Below are 21,123 nucleotides of genomic sequence, written 5' to 3'. Positions count from 1 at the left end.
GCAGACACCAGACTTACTGAGCTAATGAGATTTCCTGTTGGTAACAAGAGGAAGCCAGAGCTGCATGTGAGGTGCTGGACCAGGCTTGGCAGCGAGGCATTTCATGCCCTGCTCTGCCACGCCACCGCATGGAGCATCCCCGCCGGGCGTTGTATGTACAGGCCGAGGTCTGTGTAATGAGCTGAGTTTCAAGCCCCTTTCCAAGACTGGAAATGTATTTACACTCAAGTCTGGCTTCATGATAGCTGAGCGCATTGTGTAATCAGCTCAGCCAGGGAGGAGCAAGGAGCTAATGGTAATGATGGCTCTTGTGCAGAGTACTGGGTAAACAGCTGGAGTGGAGTGGCCTGTTGATAGCTGTGGTCTCAGTCCACAGCCTGGAGGGCAAGGTGCCTATCCAAGTCAATTCAAGGTAATGCCGAGGGAGGGAGATTTAGCAGAAGCATCTGAAATCTGGCCTTGCTGTTAACCAAACCTGAACAGCACTTAGCAGCAGGGCTTGGGAGGGGAAGGACAGTTCATCAGAGTGAGGGCTCCGCTCAGATAGCAATCACCCACTGCCTGAGCTGAGCTGGCTGGGCTGAGCTGGGCTGGGCTCTGCCGCTTTCTCTGCCTGCCCAGCCAGCCAGAAATAACTGTACTGCAGAAGGCTATGGAGGAGCACTAGCAAACTGGAGGAGTTGGCGAGGTGCCAACTCCAGTGGGCGCTGATGCACAGTGTCAGTGCCACACCCTGTGCTTGTGCTCTGGGCGTGCTCAGAGTGGCAGTTCTAGCAGGATTGGGGGAGGGGGGGATATGCATGTGTACCTGGGCATGTGTACGGGTGTGCAGAGTAGAAGGGGACTGGGCCCTGCCAGCCGAAGGGAAACAGGCACCTTGTTTGGCAGCTGTGGCTCTGGGGCACATTAGCAAATGCGAATGTACTTGGCACTATAGCTCTTTTCTCTCTTTGTCGCTTGTTGATTCTCTTGGGAATGGTGCTGGCTCGAGGGGGCCTCGAGTGAAGAGCTGTGAGCAGGGCAGCAGTTGCACAATGCAGGGACTGCTGGGGTTAAGGACGTTCTGTTTGAGACATCACACATTTTCCAGCAGAAAGTAGTTTGGAAACATAGCGGCAGAGTTTCTATTTGCAGGAAGCATTAAAACTGGTGTCTTGCTTAGTGTCGCCTGAGGACAGGGCAAGCTGGAAAAGCTGATGCAAGGAGTTTAAATCTGATCTATAGGTTTGCCTGGTGGCACCGTGGTCACCCACCTGCCTTTTCGTAGCAGGTAATGGTGCCTCTGGGGAACTCCAGCAGAGCCTGCAATAGAACAATGGGCACAAAGGCGCGCGCTGTCTGGGGAGAGGCTGGTGCGTCTTCAGCTAGCATTTGACATGGACATTAATAACTGCAGGAGCAGAGGCTGGCTGCTGCGCTAGCATCCCACTGAAGCTCTGATGTGGATGTATATAGGGCACGGGTGCTGCTAGTTCTCATGCAGCGGGCGGAGCTGCAGGTTGGGTGTTGTTGCAGGTGGACGTGGATGCTGCTAACTGGGATTCAGTTCCTCATGGAGAGAGCAGACTTGGTATGTGTTTCACTGAAAGTTTTGTGGTGTGTGGTTTGTGCCTTTGATCTGTTGTGAGCTGGCTGGGGCTGCCGAAGAGGCAGCATGTACCCAGAGATTGGGGCAGAAATGTCTTTTTAAATCAAAAGGCGTCTTCAGTTTCCAGGACTGCCTGCTCCAGTTCTGGCTTTGCTCTCTGCTGGGGGAATCTGCTCTGTTTCACCATTGCTCTGTAACCTTGCAGAGTGATGCTGAAAGGTATCTTCTTTCACAGGATTAAAAAAAAGTGATGGCATTAAAGGGAGAAATGAGCTGGGTTTGTAGGGAGTGCAGCTGGTTGCAGTTTCCCCTCAAGTGCTGGGCTGTTCCAGCAGGGCCTTTTGGAGAAACCATCCTGTGGCGAAAGCAACATTTACCATGTGAGCTGCAGACGATGGGCTTTCTGCTGAAAGTGGTGCTGCCGCTCGCTGCTTTTGCAGCCATTTATCAAATGGGTGTGTGATCTAGCAGCCAGCTTTAAACTGACCACTTCAGCAAACTCCCTAATCTCAGCTGGGAGAGGGGGGAGGGTGGAAGAGTTGGACACAGGACAAATGTAGCAGGCAGGGCCGTCATTAGGATTTATGGTGCCCTAGGCGGGATTATTAAAGTGGTGCCCCTGTGCCTGTCTTGCTCTTAGCAACACAAACATAAGCTTACAGTATTGGAAAACTTGCCACATGCATGTTATTAAAACCAGTTTAAGTTATTTAAGCACACTGTAATGCTGATGGACTAGCACTAAAAAGTAGCACTATAGAAAAAATTCTGATTTGACAGAATAATGCAAATAATATAATTTTTTAAATTTGTCAACATTTTATTGGAAATTTCTATGAAGAGGTATTGAAACAAGGATTAGTTTTTAACTAAAAGCAATCTTTCTGGCTTTTTTGGCTGCAAAATCAGTAATAATGTCATCGTATGACAAAGACAAAGTGATGTCTTGTTTGATTGCAAGAATAGCAAGACCAGTCAAGTGTTCCTGACTTCTTGTAGAGCAGAGAGAGTTTTTAATGAGCTTTAGTTTTGAGAAACTCCGTTCTCCTGATGCTACTGTTACAGGATTGTCAGTAGAATATGAGTGGCAATGTACACATTAGGATATATGTCAACAAGTTTGCTGGTATGAATAAACTGTACAATGTCCATCATCGATTTTGCATGTGGCAACAACTCAATTCTTCATACAGTTCAAGTCCATTTAAATCAAAATGATCACCGTGCTTCAGGAGGCTCTCTAGGTCAGGGGTCCCCAATGTGGTGCCTGCAGGCGCCATGGCGCCCACAGGGGCCTCTCAGTGCAGCCGCGTACTGGCCGGAGGACGAGCATCTGCCGAAATGCCGCCGAAATTCGGCGGCATTTTGGCGCTGATGCCTCTGGATGACACTGCTTGCTGCTGACAGCATTTCGGCAGCATTTCAGCGGCTGCACGCCCGTCTCCGCGGTCCTTTGTCTATCGCCTGCCAGACGAAAAAGGTTGGGGGCCACTGCTCTAGGTTCTTGCACTTCGTCATTAGTTGCTCTTGATTTCCTATTTCATTGAATTTAGTCCTGCTCAGCCCACTTCCAGTTGAGTGAATGGAACCCCAGGCCGACAGCGGGTTGAGTGGCTCAGCCGGGGTCTCAGCCGCCGGCCTGCTCAGCCCGCTGCCAGCCTGGAGTTCCTTGGGGGTCCCAAGGACAGCAGCAGGTGCTGAGTGGGGCTGGCAGCCAGGACCCCGGATGGCAATGGGGCAGCAGGTGGAACCCCAGAGCAGCAGCGGGCTGAGCTGCTCAGCCCACCGCTGCATGCCATGAAAAATCAGCTCACATGCCACCTTTGGCACATGTGCTGTAGGTTGCTGACCCCTGCTCTATACACTAGTAAGGAGATGGGCATATTACAGTTGTTGGAGGGCTCTATTTAGCAGTAACATGGCTATAGGAAAGTGAGTCAACATTTTTTGTTTCTCTGATGAAAACTGGCCCACTCCCTTCCTCATACCAAACTTGTCACAAATAATTGTCAACAACTTAATTTTCTGTTTTTGGCTAAGATATTGATTTAAATAAATATTGAAATTGAATTCAGGATTGTTAGCAAGCATTTTTGGCGAACAAATTTGTTAAATGACAATCTAAATGGCAACGCAGTACTGCTTTCATGCTTGGCTCACCCCTTAGTCTGCTGGTCCAACAGCTGCAGTAGAGGAGGAGATAGGTGGAAAACTGCAGGACCCCAAAATCCACCTCTTGGGTTGCAGAATGGCAACAGCAGCAGCAAACCTTCAGGTCCGATCACACGCCAGTGGGCACCACCACCAGCCCAATGGATCATGGTGAAGTTAGCACAGCATCTGATCTCAGGGACGGGGCACCCATGGAGCCACAGCAGCTCATCCTGCCCTGTGCAGCTCCCCCCGGATGAGATGGATCACTGCCAGCCTGCAAGAGAGACACGCTCCCCAGGTAGGGTGATCAGATCCAGATGTCCTGATTTTATAGGGCCAGTCCCGAAATTTGGGGCTTTGTCTTATATAGGCACCAATTACCCCCACTTAGGGTGACCAGACAGCAAGTGTGAAAAATCAGGACGGGAGGTCGGGGGGAATAGGAGCCTATATAAGAAAAAGACCCAAAAATTGGGACTGTCTCTATTAAAGTGGGACATCTGCTCACCCTACCCCAACCCCCTGTCCTGATTTTTCACACATGCTATCTGGCTATCCCCAGCCCAGCCGTGTGTGACCATTCCAATCCTGGCTGCCTGCAAGGAAGTGAGTTACTTTCACTGTCGTTCCTCAGCAGGTAGGCAGCCAGCCTCCCCCCCCTCCGGCCCCAGCACCTCACCCAACCCAGCCCTGACGCCAGAGGAAAGAGTCACACTCACAGTTGACAAGTATCAGAGGGGTAGCCGTGTTAGTCTGGATTTGTAAAAGCAGCAAAGAATCCTGTGGCACCTTGTAGACTAACAGACATTTTGGAGCATGAGCTTTCGTGGGTGAATACCCACTTCGTCAGATGCATGCAGGTGAGTTCCTTCCCCTACCCCTTCCCAGAGACTTCCCAGCAGCCAATCTCCTTCCTCAGACTGTGCTGCATTCGGCTCTTTCTAGGACCCAGCAGCCCTGCTCTTACATGCTCCATTGCTTCCCGTCTGTCCATGCTCCCAGCAGAGCAGTGCCCCCAGACCTAGTGGTTCCCTGGGCAGCTGTCTGTTCTGCCTATGGCTAAGGACGGCCCTGGTAGCAGGGACCAATAATCCATTTTCTTGGCAGTGTGTATGAAGCCAGTGGTTTGGGGAGGGCGGCCTCAGTGCTGTGACTGTAGGTGACTGCACATGGGGAGATTTCTTCCTCTTCGTGTGTGTCTCTGATTGCTAGGAGGTGCTGCATGCAGTTAGAGCTCCCCTCTGCTCTGCTCTGTGCTGGGAGGGGGTTTGTACCCTGCTCTAGTGTGTCCTGACACTTTCAGAAGGCTGACACAGTCTTGTCTGCTTGGGGTGCTTCCTTTGCTTTGGGGTTTCCAACTCCTGGCGCCTTCATGCCCTGTGAACTCCAGCATCATGATTTGTGGGCATGTGCGTGCAGCAGTTCTGTGCATCCCCTTCTGGGGTCCACCGAGATGGTTACCTGGTTCACGGAGGCTACCCTCCCCTAGTTGCTTGTTTTCAAGGCTGGTTGAGACGCTCTATCTCCTGGGCAGCAGTGTGCGGTTGCAGTTCTGGGAGATGAGAAAGGCCTGGACTCTGTCTCAGGAGCCTGTCTAATCTGGAATATGCTGCCCTTGTGATGGTCTCACCAGATGGATCAGTGCTTTGAGGGCATAGGCGATGGGCACCCAGGCCACGGGGCTTGGAGCCTGGCTGCTCCCCAGGCACATGCACCAGGTGAGAGTTCACTGATTAAAACCAGTTGCCATGGCTACTGAAGAGTAACATGGCGAAAGCAAAGAGGAAAGGAAATGGCTGAGAAACATGGCCCCTCTGAGCCCCAGGGCTCACAGCGGGCTGAGCCGAGCAGCACGATGCGTGCCCTGCGAGTGGCAAGCAGTGAGGCTGCTGGGGTTAGCACACTGACCTGGCAGAGAGCGTGCTCCAAGGCAGCCAAGCACACAAGTGCCACGAGCTCGCTGGTTTTAATCTAGTTCGCATTATTTCATCACATCACCCCCCACATGGGACAGCATTTGCATGGTGCCCCCGGCATGACAGGACAGGTGGGTGGCCGTGTAGGAAGGCGGCAGAGCTCTGCAGAAGCTCTGTGCCTGTTCTCTGCATGGTGCTGCACTGGCTGTCATGGGCTTGCTGAGGTTGCTGAGCATACAGCCCCCTGAATCTACCCAGAGAAATCCAAGGCAAACCCCTCTTTCCAGGGACGGAGTGGAGTGGAATGTAGGCAACAAGGGCTTGTGTCATAAACCATTGCAGCTTTCGCACACTCAGTCCCTCTTCCTGACACAGACACCCAGCCATGCTCACTGCCCCCGCTCCCAGCTTGAGATCTGACTGCCAGCGACTGTCTCCTGGGGGCCTGGGAAGCTCTGGCGGGCTGGCCGCTCAGGGAAGGTCTGTTGTTGCTGTTTGGCTGCTGCCGTCTCCAAGATGCCATCACTACGGGAAAGCATATTATTCCGGAGTTGAACAAACAAGCTTGTTTACAGTTCATTTCTAGAGCGTGCGGAGCCTGGTCCTGACATGTGGTGTGGTCACTGCAGCAGTGAGGGCTGTGTGATACCCTGTTAAGACTTAGTTTATCCAGAGCTATCAATTGGGGATGACAGTAATGGGGTAATGGGATTATTCCAGGCTGCTGACATAGGATCATTTCCTTCTGCAAATGCCTTTGTCTCCTTCCAGGGCTCGGAGACATTTCAAGTAAGGCTGGGGTTTCGTTTTGTTTGCTTTTCAAGATCCAGACGGTTACAATGGCACCCACTGTCGTCCTTTATACATGCACTAGGAAAGCCCCCCAGCCAATTAGATAATCCTGCTGGCTCTGATTCTACAGCACAGGCTGGTGTTGCTGATACATGTATTGTTCTTCGCCAGTTCAATAGAGTCAGTGCTGCCTTGATTCAATAGTTAAGCAGAGAGTTGCTGTGAATGGGGCCAGCGCCTCATGCTGGCCTCTGCACAGGTGAGTCTCCCACTCTGGCCGTGCACAGGGCAGCCCATCCCAGTGGAATCCAGTGCCTGGATGGCAATCCCTCCAGGTCAGCAGCCAAGGGAATCCCTTTCAGCATCCTGTCGTGGCTGCCCCCGCTAACCAGGCTACGGAGACAGCACACAAACAACCCCGCTTACTTTGGCCTGCCATGTTCTGGGGTTTGCTGTCCCAGTCACAATCCCAGAGTCAATGCTCAGTGCACAGAACGAGCAGAGGGAGGAGGGAGACCTCTTCTGTTGGAATTTATTGCAGAGATTGGTGGGGCCAGGTGCCTCCTTGGCCTGGGAAGTGGGGGGCCAGGTGCTGCTGTTGACCTGCGTAGCTTCAGCAGGTTTCTGCAGTAGAAGTCCCTGTCGTATCCCCTTTGCTGTCTCCCTTTCCCCCTCCCCATGGTGGTGCAGCCCTGGGCCTGGCAGGGGCACTTTTCTACCCACAGAGGAGATGCCAGTTTGGATGGCAAGCCCTCCCCTTTAAATCACAGCTCTGGATAACTTGCACCCCAGAGTTGTGGTGCTGTGGATTTTCAATAAGCCTTGGAACCCTGGGAAGTGCCAGAGGACAGTAAGAAAGCGAATGTCGTGCCAACAGTTAAAAGGGTAAACAGGGTAGCCTGGGTATTTATAGGCCTGTCAGTCTGACATCGATCCCGGGCAAGATACGTGGAGTGACTGATGCAGGACTTGATTATTAAAGAATTAAAGGAGGGTAACAGGGTAGTTGGCCCATTAGAGGAGCCTGGGCTCAGCTGTCCTGTTCCAGTCCAGGTGCGGCGAACTGGGCGAGTGAAGAGCGTGGAGGACTAGAAGAGGCCAGGTGAGATCCAGTGGTTCAGTCAGGAGGAGCAGGCAATGAGAGCTGCCACAGAGAGAAGATGTTTCCTGGGAGAGGGCGGAAGGCAGGAGAGCCTCAAGGCGGTGCTGGCTGGTGTCCCCAGGCCAGAGAGCCAGGGCCAGAGGGCTGCAGGAAGGCAGCTGCAGAGGGGCTCACCCCCTGGCGTCTTGTTGCCAGAGAGCTGGGTCCTAGAGGAACCATGAGAGGCTCCCTGCAGAGAGGCTGTGGGAGCTCTGGCTGGGAAGAGCAGGGTTGTGCCCAGAAGGAAAGCCTGGGGTGGCTGTTCTGGCTGGGGGTCAGAGGATGACTGTTAAAGAGTCCAGGTCTGGTGTAGGACACCAGAATGGTGGGAATGAAGCCCAGGGTTTAAAGCTGACTTGCACAGGTTGATATGGACTGTTGTGGGACAATTGGTTTGGGACTTTGGTACTGGGTTTTGGTTAATAAACTGTTGATGAACTAGAGAATAAGCTTGTATGGACTTCGTGGGAACCTAAGAGGGAAACTGAGGTGAGGGCCACTTGCAGGGCTGCCACAAGGGAGCACCTGAGAGGAAGCCGTTCATTTGCAGAGGGTAATATAATTAATGCCAATCAACATGATTTATGGAAAATACAGCAAATCAGACTAACTTGTCATCCTTTTTTTCTATGAGCTTAGAAGCTTGGTTGATAAAAGTAATAGTGTGGATGTAATTGAGACTTCTGTAAGGTACCGCATGACATGATTAGAATGATATAAAATTAACATAGTAAATGGATTACAAATCGGCTAACTAATGGGCCTCCAAATATACTTATAAACAGGGAATCGTCATTGAGTGGGTGTGTTTCTATTGGGGTCCTGCCGGTATCAGGTCCTGGCTCCAGGCTATTTAATGTGTTTATAAATCAGTGGCCCTCAGCCTTTCCAGGTGACCATGTGCTGGAGGCTGATTTGTCTCGTGTCCCCCAAGTTTCACCTCGCTTAAAAACAACTTGCTTCCAAAATCAGATATAAAAATACAAAAGTGTCACAGCCACACTAATACTGAAAATTTGCTGACTTTCTCATTTTTACCAAATAATTATAAAATAAATCAATTGGAATATAAATATCGTACTTACATTTCAGTGTATAGTACATAGAACAGTATAAACAAGTCCTTGTATGAAATTTTAGTTTGTACTGACTTGGCTAGTGCTTTTTATGTAGCCTGTTGTAAAAGCAGGCAAATATCTGAATGAGTTGATGTATCCCTTGAAAGACCTGTGTGTGTACCCCCGGAGTACACGCACCCCTGGTTGAGAACCACTGTTGTAAATGACCTGGAATACAACGTAAAATCATCATGGTTAAAGTCTGCAGATGAAACAAAAATTGGGGGCATGGTTATGAAGAGAACAGGTGACTGACACCAAGCAATCTGGATCACTTGGCAAACTGGGTGCAAGCAAACAATATGCATTGTAATGCAGCTAAATGCAAATGTATCATTCTATGAACAAAGGATGTCTGCCATACTTTGAGAATGGGGGACTCTGCTGGGGAGCAGTGACTCTGAAAAAGATTTTGGCATTGGGGTGAATAATCATCTTCCAGTGTGATGCTGTGTCCAAAAGGGCTAATGCAATCCTGGGATGCATAAACAGGGAAATCTTGAGTAGGAGTCAAGATGTTTTGACCGCTGCTGGAATCTGTGTCCAGTTCTGGTGTCCACAATTTGAGAAGGATAGCGAAATATTGGAGAGGGTTCAGAGAAGAACCATGAGAATAATGAAAGGATTAGAAAACCTGCCTTACAGAGAGAGACTCAAGGAGCTCAATCTCTTTAGCTTAACAAAGAGAAGGTTAAGGGGTGATTTGATCACACTCTAAGTACCTACATGAGGAACAAATATTTCATAATGGGCTCTTCTGTCTAGCAGAGAAAGATCTAACACGAGCCAATGGCTGAATGCTGAAGCTAGATAAATTCAGATTGGAACTAAGGCGTAATTTTTTAACAATGAGAATAATTAACCACTGGATCAATTCTCTAAGGGGGGGGAGGGATAGCTCAGTGGTTTGACCATTGGCCCACTAAATCAAGGGTTGTGAGTTCAATCCTTGAAGCAGCCACTTAAGGATTTGCGGCAAAATCAGTACCTGGCCCTCCTAGTGAAGGCAGGGGGCTGGACCCAGTGACCCCTTAGGGTCCCTTTCAGTTCTGTGAGATAAGTATATCTCCATTTCTTATTAAGAGTTGAGATGGATTCTCCATCACTGACAATTCTGAAATCAAGACTGGATGTTCTTCTGAAAGCACTGCTCTAGGAATTGTTTGGGGGCAATTCTCTGGCATGTGTCACACAGGGGGCAAGACTAGATGATCACATTGGCCCCTCTGGCCTCAGAATCTCTGAATTTCACACAGGCACCCGACAGACAGGGCTGACTTTCCACTACTCATACTCTGCTGAATTGAGCCCAGTGACCAGAGAGGAATTCTGCATGTTATCTTCTCAGGAGTCCCTGAGCTGCCCCGGCCACTGCATGTTTCATTTGGGGCCAATAAAGTTTCCTTTCAATTTGGTGCACACAGAGCCAGGTGAGCTAAAGGCTGCCCCTCTTCCAGAGATCTCTGCTATCTCTGAGCCATCCTCTGCCCTGCCCTTGCTCGTTACATTCCAGCAGGCCTCTCTTCGGGTGCTGACATCCCACTCTGCAGTGAACACTATGGCTGGAGTTCACACTGGAGAATCTTCAGATGGAAAACCTGCCGTGTGGCCCTGGAGAGGGGTGTCTGTTCATATCCTGCCTACAGCAGACCCTTTGATTGAATTTGCAGAGAGATTTAATTAATTCCAAAAATGTTTCTCATCTTAAAGGAGCTTGTTCATTTCCTGTTAGCCCTTATCTGATGCAGGCATCCAACAATATTAAATGTATGGGTTGATCTGATAGGCAGCCTTCAGGCGTGAGCAGAGTCTGGCACCGGGATTGCTGCAAATCAGGGAGCACTAGGACAAGTCACCTGTGTAGGTTTTCCCATCATTATTTCATGAAATGATAATACTAATGAATGTGATATAAATAATACCCAAGCTAGTATGGTTGCTGGGCACACTAGGTAGGATGAGCACCACACAGCAAGTTTGGAAACATGCAACATTTGTACAAGAAATTGTCCTGGGGGTGGGGCTGTGAAATGGCTTGTGGAACTGAGAGTATGGAGCATTTTAGCTCCAGGTCTCTGGTTTGACTCCAGATCAGTACTATTCAAAATCTGAATGTCATGACAGTTGTCTGGGGGCCTGGGTCTGAGGTGCTCCAGAGAACACCAACACAACTGACTCTCTGGGCTTGTCTACACTGCAGTCAGAGTGTGACTGCAGTATGTGTAGATGGACCCCAGCTAGTTGTGATCTAGCTAGTGTGAACAACAATAGTAGTGAAGCCGCAGCAGCAGCACAGACCACTCCAACATGTACCCTGGATCCTGGGTCGGAGGGGTTAGCTCATACAGCTGCCCATGCTGCTGCTGCTGCACTGTGATTGTTACTTGAGCTGACTTTGATCTAGCTGTGTCTACACATGCTGCAGTGTAGACACATCCCGTGTTTGCCAGCTGCAGCAGAGAGGCCAAGGAGTGGGTGGGTGTGTCTACTCCGTTCCCCTCTCATAGGAGAACCAGGCTGCCCTGGTCTGGGAGATGCAGGCTGGCAGTTTACCTGCTCTGGATAAAGAGAGGATTCTGGAGTGTCAGGCCAGTCTATTACTAACTTCCCTTCCTTGCACACATAAGCAAGGCCTTTGGCTGGCTTGCTGCATGGGGCAGTTATTGACCGGAGTGACTGTACCGCTGCCTGCAGTGACTCAGAAGCGTGAGCACCTACCTCAGAGCAGACTGGCAGGAACCAGGTCAAAAACCCCACCCTGGCTATGAGTTCCAACCAATTATCACTGGTAAATCCGCCAAGCACCATAACCGCCGGAATGTGGGGTCACAGGCAGTCCCCTTGGGTACCCTGATCAGTCACACCACCCAGGGGAGCCTCCCTTTGTGATGGATGGGCCCTTACACCACCAATCACAGCAATATTCAGGTTACTCCCAGACCCAAAGGAACAGTCACTTACCCAAGGTCAATTGCACCTTAGATCTCACACCAAAGACAAGGCTGGGAGCCAATCCTGCAATGAACTACATCCAGGTTTATGACTAGGAGAAGGAAAGAAGGGAGCTAGTTATGAGGTTAAAGCAGGTAAACATGAATAGGAAAAGGAAAGTTATTTATGAGGTTAAAGCAAGTAAACAGAGGGACACAACGGGTTGCAATCTTAAGTTTCAAAAGGTAATAAAAAGTTCTCTGACTGGCAAGCTCTAGATGTCCTTTGGGGGAACCCACGCTAGGTAGTTGGGGAATCTCTCGCTAGAGACTAGAAACACTAGAAACACTTTGCTCCCTAGAATCCCCCTGTAAACCAGCCTTATGACTTCCAGGACACTAAGAACATCTGTCCTGTTCAGGATTGGTCCATCCCAGGTGTTGCTGGATCGCTGCAATCTTCCACTAAGGGGGTAGCCATTCTAAGACTAGTCAGGGACTAGTGAAGGTTGGTGCCATTCTGGGATTCCCCAAGCTTCCGACAGGTGTAGGAATCTATAGGGGCTCTGGGTCCCTTGACTGCAAGATGTCTCCAGGGTGCACTGAGTCTGGCACGTGGGTTGCAGGAAAAGGCCCCAAAGTTCCTAGAAGACCTGGTTTTTCTAGGACAGAGCCTGCTGTCTGTGCGGTGCCCAGGGCCCCCTGTGGCATTGCCCAGTACTGGCAGCAGTTTTATTGTTTCATGTGAAATCTGATGTTGAGTGATAATCTATACAAACTGGATCTGTGGGCAGAAGGAGCACTTAGCCGCTGGTTCGTTAGCTCTGCAGGGAGAAGTTAACGATTTCCCCAGGGCGGGGAGTGCCCACACTGAGGGAATTGCTGCTGCTTGGCATTTGTTTTAGAACTACCTGGTTCTTGGCTTTGTGAAGCAAAGGAGTAAATGGACAAACTTCCCTGGGAGACTCGCCTCTCACAGGTGGTTGCTCGTCCTCCTCTGAGAGCAGGACACCTTACGGCCCAGCCTCTGCTTCCCCTCTGCCCCTGCTGCCCAAAGAGAGAGCGGAAGAGCAGCAGGGCACTCCAGGGCTCGTCAGCATTGCCTGGGGCTGTAGCACCGGGGCCCCAAGTGGAAAAGGAGGCTGTTCACATACATGCTCACTGGAGTCCCTGTGAAACAGCTGTGAAAGGACATAGCGCCTCAGACAGAGGGATGTGTGTAGACAGGTGTGTGTAGACACACACCTGTGTATTGTCCTATCCTGATTGTAACACATGGTTTAGGACTCAGGGGTGCCTGATGGAGGCAGGTGATACAGCAGACAGTCCTCCCCGAGCACATGCCTGTCCTCATGGGGTCAGGAAAAAGAAGGAAAGTCAGTGAAAGCCTTTGAAATGTCAAGTATGAATTAGAGCTTTCATTGGGACAACAGCTTGTCCTCCCTATGCCTTTGGCTGCAGAGAGCTTGTATCAGGAGAGCCCCGGTGGACAGAATGCTAGATGAGATTGAAGGTGGTGATAACTGCCCTGGTTGGGAAAAGAGAAAACCTAGTGCAGCTGGGCTGGAGCCACATTAAACACAGGCCCAGCCAAGGTCTGATGAGCTCCGAGACCTGGCAAACCTGCACCAGCCTCTAGCACAGTCATAGAATCATAGAATATCAGGGTTGGAAGGGACCTCAGGAGGTATCTAGTCCAACCCCCTGCTCAAAGCAGGACCAACGCCAACTAAATCATCCCAGCCAGGGCTTTGTCAAGCCTAACCTTAAAAACCTCCAAGGAAGGAGATTCCACCACCTCCCTAGGGAACCCATTCCAGTGCTTCACCACCCTCCTGGTGAAATAGTGTTTCCTAATATCCAACCTAGACCTCCCCCACTGCAACTTGAGACCATTACTCCTTGTTCTGTCATCAGGTACCACTGAGAACAGTCTAGAGCCATCCTCTTTGGAGCCCCCTTTCAGGTAGTTGAAAGCACATATCAACCCTCTCCCTCCATTCTTATCTTCTGCAGACTAAACAATCCCAGTTCCCTCAGCCTCTTCTCATAAATCATGTGCTCCAGCCCCCTAATCATTTTTGTTGCCCTCTGCTGGACCCTTTCCAATTTTTCCACATCCTTCTTGTAGTGTGGGGCCCAAAACTGGACACAGTACTCCAGATGAGGCCTCACCAATGTCGAATAGAAGGGAATGATCACGTCCCTCAATCTGCTGGCAATGCCCCTACTTATACAGGCCAAAATGCCATTAGCCTTCTTGGCAGCAAGGGCACACTGTTGACACATATCCAGCTTCTTGTCCACTGTAACCCCTAGGTCCTTTTCTGCAGAACTGCTGCCTAGCCATTCGGTCCCTAGTCTGTAGCATTTCATGGGATTCTTCCAACTTAAGTGCAGGACTCTGCACTTGTCCTTGTTGAACCTCATCAGGTTTCTTTTGGCCCAATCCTCTAATTTGTCTAGGTCCCTCTGTATCCTATCCCTACCTCCAGCGTATCTACCACTCATCCCAGTCACAAGCACCAGCTTCCTCCAGGTCCCAGGGGTGCTCAACCCCCCGCTTCGCCCCAGACCTCACCCCCACCCAGCCCTTCTCCCAAGCCCCACCCCCACCCTGCCTCTTCCTGCCCCATTGCTTTGAGACAGGGGGCTCCCAGCAGACTCGCCCAGCTGTGAGCTCCAAGGAGAGATGATTTCTTGGTGCCTGCAGGCTGGTAAGGGGCAAGCTGTGCCCTTTTCCAAGCAATGCCTCATCCCGTCCTGGAGCACTGCTGTGCCCAGGGAATGTGGCACCGACTGGCCCACGAGTGCTGGGCCCTGGCTCAGAGCTGCCTGCTCTCCTGATGTGGTCCCAGGTCTCACTCCATGGGGTGTTTGTCTCAAAACCCCAGCTCCGAGCTGTAGTTCCCTGAGAATCTCCCCTTCCCTGGGGGAAGAGCCCGGGGCTGGCCCTGCCGGCCGCAGAACTGGGGGCGGCCGAGGCTCAGACACCAGAAGGTGAAGAGCAAACCTGACAGAGATCATTTGCGAAGATCCCATGTTTTTCTGGGGCCTGGCTTACGGTGCTGCAGGGGGTGGGAACACGGACCCCCAGAGCAAGAGGAGCAGCAGGCAGCAGGGGCTGGGATCTGGGAGCCCCGAGTGAGTGGCCTGTGGCCAGCCCCAGGCAGGCTGGAAGCACAGGCCAGGCTGGGCTGAGCCTTGGGCAATCAGCAGATGAACAGGGGCCGGCACTTCCCCTTTGCTTTTTGTTCCTGTGGCGCAGGAGGGGCAGGAGCTGCCAGACGAGTGTGTCTGGTTTCACTGCCGGCTTCTCCCTGCTGCAGCCTGGCCCCAGTGCTCGGAGAGCTGGGCCCAGCTCCACCAGATCTCCGGGAGGCTGAGCCAAGCCACAGCGGGTGCTGGGGTGCCATGCAGGGTAAGGATGGTGCCTGTTGGTCACGGGCTCTGGCTGAGCCCATCTGTGTCTGGAACCTGTGCCGGGTGCCCATAGCCAGCCTGGCCTGGCCTCGTGCACTGCCAGTGCCTCGTCCCCACCACCCCAGGGACATGGCTGCCTGTGTTTGCAGCTCTGCGAGTGGGGCTGCCGTGCCCAGGGCTCTCAGAGCTAACTGCTCCTGGCACTCTGTGGGGACCCGTCAGAGAGCTGATTCAGGCGGACCCTGCCACGTGACACAAGGGGCTCCACTTGCAAGCAGCTCAAGCCCTATGGCGAAGTGGGGCTCATGGGACAGATTGGGAGGATGGTCAGTGGGCACAGACTGGGGCTGGCGGGAAGCCCTGGGTTCTGGGTGGGCTCTGCAAGAGTCCCTCCAGAGGGCACCCAGGCCACGCAGGCTGCCAGCAGCGGTCCCTGGCTTGCACCTGGTTCTGAGGCTGAGGGGGCGTGTGGGTAGTCCAGGCCTGGATGCAGTCCTGCCATCGTTTGTCCCTCCTCCGTGGCACCACGTGCCTCACCCGTGCCTGAGAGTCCTCGGCAGGGATGGGGTTGGGGGGGCCCGGGCTGGCTGTAATTAGGATAATAAAGCATCATGGTCCCTCGTTCTGTGGGTCGGTGGTTGGAGCTGGAAGGACATTGCCCAGTCCTGCCTGGGCAGCAGACAGGAAGCCTCCTCCGGGACCAGCACAGGGCAGCATGCCCCAATCCAGAGTTGGAAGAGCTGCGGCCTGGCCCAGCCTGTTGTGGGCAATGATCCAGCAATGGGGCTGAATCGACATATTGGGGGATTAGAAATAGAGAGAGACCTCGGTAAACACCCCCCGGGACACTGGGGGATGTTCCTGACTCCCTTGGCACAGGGCCCCCTGGGACTCTGGGGGATGTTCCTGACTCCCTTGGCATAGGGCCCCCTGGGACTCTGGGGGATGTTCCTGACTCTCCTTGGCTTATCGTTTCCCCCCTTTTATCCTGTCTTTCCCTGGCAGATGCTTGAGACGGACACTGAGGAGCTGAGGGTGATGGCCTCGGAGGAGGAGAAGGTGGCAGGGGGCGATGCCTGCCCGGCCGCAGAAGGGGCAGCAGAGGGGGCGTTGAAGGAGGCTGCCCTGGAGGCCCCACTGGAGGAGGAGAAGGTGGTGATTGCAACCAACTGTGTGGAGGAGCAGCCTGGCTCCAGCCCGGCCTTTGTGATCCCGGAGCTGCGGCTGGACAGCACAGCCGACAGCCTGACGGACGAGGAGGACGAGGAGGAAGACGAGGAGGAGGAGGACAGTGACCAGCACTATCTGGAGAGGAGCGAGGGGAAGCGCTGCAGCATGATCGAGCCGTCGAGCTGCGAACCGACCTACACCCTGACGGTGCAGGGCTCCCTGCGGCGCCGCACGCACAGCGAGGGCAGCCTGCTGCAGGAGACGAAGGGCCACTGCTTCACCTCCGACACCACCCTCAACTGCCTGGACATCCAGGGCCCCCAGGCCCGCTGGGCACTGCCCTCGCCTAGGACCCTCAAGAAGGAGCTCACCAAGAACGGGGGCTCCATCCACCAACTCGGCCTCCTCTTCTCTGGGCACAGGAAGGTACGTGAGCCAGAGCCCCCCGCTCCCTCCCCATGCCGGGGCTGCTCTCCCTCACAGTGGGGAGGAGCTGGGGGGTGCCCTCCCTGGCTGGGATGTCCTGCTGTCAGGAGGGCTGACAGCTATCTCGGCAGGGTCTGACCTCCTCTCCCCCACAGAGGGGTCCGTCTGTGCCCCAGGGGATACAGGCCTGGAGCCAGAGAGAGAATGGGGGAGGCTGGACTAATGCCTTCCTCATCTGCATGGCCCTGGGCTGATTCAGTCCCTGGCCGCGGAGGTTGCAGGGGGCACAGCTGAGGAGGTTGGCATGGGGCCCCAAGCACTGAGGCTTCAACCACTGGGCTGACAGGCCTGTGTCCCTGCAGCCCAGCCGCTGGGGGGTGCCGTGTGCCCGCCCGCCAGCCCTCATCCTGTGCCCAGCCTGCCCATGGAGGACAAGTCACTCGGTGAGCCTGAGTGCCAAGCCCCAGCCCAGCTGTCTCCAGAGCCCAGGCACTGTAGGACCCGCCGCCAGCATCCCCAAACTCCCACCCCCACTGCAGGGCTGAGGCGTCCTGCTACGCTCCAAGCTGCAGCATGGCAGATGGCAGCTCAATGCTGGTGGGGTGGGCGGGCGGCATTCATGGAGCTGCTGTGCCTCTCCTCCAGATTGGGCTGGTTTGGGGTGTGCTTTTGGTGACCCCTCCAGGCAGCCTAGTGCAAGTTCTGACCCAATGTCCAGCCCTGGGCTCATAGGACCCAGCCCCTCTGCCCCAGCATCAGTGCTACCAGCGCCTCTGCAAGGCAGGTGGAGATCCCCTCCTAGCTCTGGGAAACCAGAGACCCCAGCCTGGAGCCCCATCTCCCCAGCAGATCGATGGTGCCTGGCATGGGGGAGCTGAGCCCTCGCCCCACAGGGAAGGGCGACCCTGCCAATGATGTCATTGTCTGGCTCCTCTGGCAGCACCGTCTGATCCCCGTCCCTCGACAGCTTCCTCCCCAGCCGGTCGTTTAATGTTCAGTCCTGTGCTCACACAGCGAGCATGCCTGGGGGGAGGTGCCCCTGGCAGCCCCCCTGCTGCACCCGCCCAGGACTTCCTGCTCAGGGTTGCAGGGGCAGGCAAAGCCTTGCCAATGTGCCCTGCAGAAGTGCTCCTCCTTGATCGAAACCTGGGCAAGACCTGGGCCCTGTGCAGGGGACACATTACCTTCATATCGGTCACATAACAACAACTATGTGGTGGGGGTGGGGCCAAGTGGTTTGGAGTGTGGGAGGGGGCTCAGGGCTGGGGCAGAGGGTTGATTTGCGTCGGGGCTGAGGGCTCTGGCTGGGGGTGCGGGCTCGAGTGGGGCTGGGATAAGGGGTTTGGGGTGTTGGAAGGGGCTCAGGGCTGAGGCAGAGGGTTGGGGTCCGGGGGGAGTGGGGCTGGGGATGAGGGGTTTGGGGTGTTGGAGGGAGCTCAGGGCTGGGGCAGAAGGTTGGGGTCTGGAGGGTGTGGGGTGCGGCGGGGCTGAGGGCTCTGGCTGGGGGTGCGGGCTTGGAGGTGGGGCTGGAGATGAGGGGTTTGGGGTGTTGGAGGGGGCTCAGGGCTGGGGCAGAGGGTTGGGTCTGGGGGGTGGAGCTGGGGCCGGGGATGAGGGGTTGGGGGTGTTGGAGGGGACTCAGGGCTGGGGTAGAGGGTTGGAGTCTGGGGGGGCGGGGATGAGGGGTTTGGGGGGGCTGGAGGGGGCTCAGGGCTGAGGTAGAGGGTTGGGGTCTTGGGGGTGGGGCTGGGACCAGGGAGGAGGTGTTGGCAGTGTTGGAGAGGGCTCAGGCTGGGGTAGAGGGTTTGGGTCTGCGGGGGTGGGGATGAGGAGCTTGGGGTGTTGGAGGGGACTCAGGACTGGGGCAGAGGATTGGGGTCTGGGAGGTGGGGCCGGGGATTAGGGGTTCAGGGTATTGGAGGGGGCTCAGGGCTGACGCAGAGGGTTGGGTCTGGGGGGTGGAGCTGGGGCCGGGGATGAGGGGTTGGGGGTGTTGGAGGGGACTCAGGGCTGGGGTAGAGGGTTGGGGTCTGGGGGGGCAGGGATGAGGGGTTGGGGGGTTTGGAGGGGGCTCAGGGCTGGGGCAGAGGGTTGGGGTCTTGGGGGGCGGGGATGAGGTGGTTGGGGGGGTTGGAGGGGGCTCAGGGCTGGGGTAGAGGGTTGGGGTCTGGGGGTGGGGCTGGTGCTGGGGATGAGGGGTTGGGGGTTTTGGAGGGGGCTCAGGACTGGGTCAGAGGGTTGGGGTCTGGGGGGCAGGGGTGAGGGGTTCGGGGTTTTGGAGGGGGCTCGGGGCTGAGGCAGAGGGTTGGGATCTGTGGGGGGCGGGGATGAGGGATTTGGGGTGTTGGAGGGGGCTCAGGGCTGGGGCAGAGGGTTGGGGGCTGGAGGGTGGGGCTGGGGCCGAGGATGAGGGGTTTGCAGTGTTGAAGGGGACTCACGGCTGGGGCAGAGAGTTGGGGTCTGGGGGGGTGGGGATGAGGGATTTGGGGTGTTGGAGGGGGCTCACGGCTGGGGCAGAGGATTGGGGTCTGGAGGGCGGGGCTCAGGGGGTTGGAGTGTTTGAGGGGGCTCAGGGCTGGGGCAGAGGATTGGGGTCTGGGGGGCGGGGCTGAGGGGGTTGCAGTGTTGGAGGGGGCTGAGGGCTGGGGCAGAAGGTTGGGGTAGGGGGGCGGGGATGAGGGGGTTGGGGTGTTGGAGGGGGCTCAGGGCTGGGGCAGAGGGTTGGGGTCTGGGGGGCGGGGCTGAGGAGGTTGGCGTGTTGGAGGGGGCTCAGGGCTGGGGCAGAGGGTTAGGGTCTGGGATGAGGGGGTTGGGGTGTTGGTGGGGGCTCAGGGCTGGGGCAGAGGGTTGGGGTCTGGGGATGAGGTTGGGGTGTTGGAGGGGGCTCATGGCTGAGGCAGAGGGTTGGGGTCTGGGGATGAGGTTGGGGTGTTGGAGGGGGCTCATGGCTGGGGCAGAGGGTTGGGGTCTGGGGATGAGGTTGGGGTGTTGGAGGGGGCTCATGGCTGGGGCAGAGGGTTGGGGTTTGGGGATGAGGTTGGGGTATTGGAGGGGGCTCATGGCTGGGGCAGAGGGTTGGGGTCTGGGATGAGGTTGGGGTGTTGGAGGGGGCTCATGGCTGGGGCAGAGGGTTGGGGTCTGGGGGGTGGGGATGAGGGGGTCGGGGTACAGAACTCCCCCCAGTCCTGTCTCGCCACAGCAGCTGGGGTTAGGGGAGAGGCGCCTCCCCCCCGCCGCGCTGGGGCCCTGAGCCCTGCAGCTGGGCAGCTTAGAGGGAACTGAGCCTGGTGCCAAAGCGCCTCCTGGGGTGGAGCCTTTCAGCTTCCCCGCTGGATCGTCACAGGCGCTTGCTTCCCCCACTTCCCGGGCTCTCATCCTGCACCCGAGCCCCACCCTCGGTGGGGGCCATCAGTGTGTTGCCATGGCCACGAGGGTGATGTCAGCAGTATCTTATGCCTTCACTGCTAGATAAGTAGAAGGAAAGAGCATGTTCAAACAAATCCTCCCTATTGCCCCAGATAGAACAGTGGTTGGGAGTGAGGGGCACCAGCAGAGCCGTGGGTGGAAAGCCCAGAGCTGGGCTAGCAGGGGTGAGGGGCACTAGCAGAGCTGGGGGGGCAGGGCCGGGCTAGCAGGGGCTGCAGGTCGGGAGTGAGGGGCACTGGCAGAGTTGGGATGGGGGAGCTCAGGGCCAGGCTAGCAGGGGCTGCGGGTCGGGAGTGAGGGGCACTGGCAGAGCTGGGGGGGGGAGCACAGGGCCAGGCTAGCAGGGGCTGCGGGTCGGGAGTGAGGGGCACTGGCAGAGCTGGGGGGGCAGGGCCAGGCTAGCAGGGGCTGTGGGCCGGGAGTGAGGGGCACTGGCAGAGCTGGGAGGGGGGAGTGCAGGGCCAGGCTAGCAGGGGCTGCGGGTCGGGAGTCAGGGGCACTGGCAGAGCTGGGGGGGGGGAGCACAGGGCCAGGCTAGCAGGGGCTGCGGGTCGGGAGTGAGGGGCACTGGCAGAGCTGGGGGGGCAGGGCCAGGCTAGCAGGGGCTGTGGGTCGGGAGTGAGGGGCACTGGCAGAGCTGGGAGGGGGGAGTGCAGGCCCAGGCTAGCAGGAGCTGCGGGTTGGGATTGAGGGGCACAGGCTGAGCTGGGGGGGAGCGCAGGGCCACGCTAGCAGGGCCTGCGGGTCGGGATTGAGGTGCGCCGGCTGAGCTAGATTGGAGAGCATGCCCTGCGCCCATGGGAGTGGAGTGTGACAGTTGCTGTGTTCTGTTGCACAACAAATACTTATAGGAAAGAACCTGCCCTTGGCAAAGCTTTGTGCAGGGGCTGGCAGCCCTTCGCAGCGCTTCCCTGGGGGCACGTCCCGCTGGCAGCTGCCAGCAGGTGACTCACTCCGGGCCTCTCTCAGGTTAATCCTCAGAGGTTTAGTGCTGAGATGCTGCCCCTGCTCCAGCTCTCCTGGGTCCCTGTCAGGTGGG

At 55.5% G+C, this 21,123-nt stretch overlaps 1 protein-coding gene across 10 annotated transcripts in view; it reads left to right on the top strand.

Moving 5' to 3' along the window:
- RGS3 (regulator of G protein signaling 3) overlaps positions 1-21,123 on the top strand; it is a 212,264-nt gene that overhangs the window by 171,961 nt on the left and 19,180 nt on the right. For 7 of the 10 annotated variants that reach the window (XM_050926322.1, XM_050926323.1, XM_050926324.1 and 4 more), the window contains one exon: positions 16,068-16,658. In XM_050926322.1, the coding sequence (XP_050782279.1) occupies positions 16,068-16,658 (591 nt within the window). Of the gene's footprint in view, positions 1-338; positions 413-1,484; positions 1,571-14,907; positions 15,061-16,067; positions 16,659-21,123 lie in introns of those variants that run through there. The other 3 variants (XM_050926331.1, XM_050926332.1, XM_050926327.1) reach the window with 3 other exon arrangements.

The sequence above is a fragment of the Gopherus flavomarginatus genome, chromosome 17 (genome assembly GCF_025201925.1).
Source record: "Gopherus flavomarginatus isolate rGopFla2 chromosome 17, rGopFla2.mat.asm, whole genome shotgun sequence".
NCBI classification, from domain to species: Eukaryota; Metazoa; Chordata; order Testudines; family Testudinidae; genus Gopherus; species Gopherus flavomarginatus.
The sequence above is the reverse complement of the archived record's forward strand: the minus strand, read 5'-3'. Positions and strand labels throughout refer to the sequence as shown.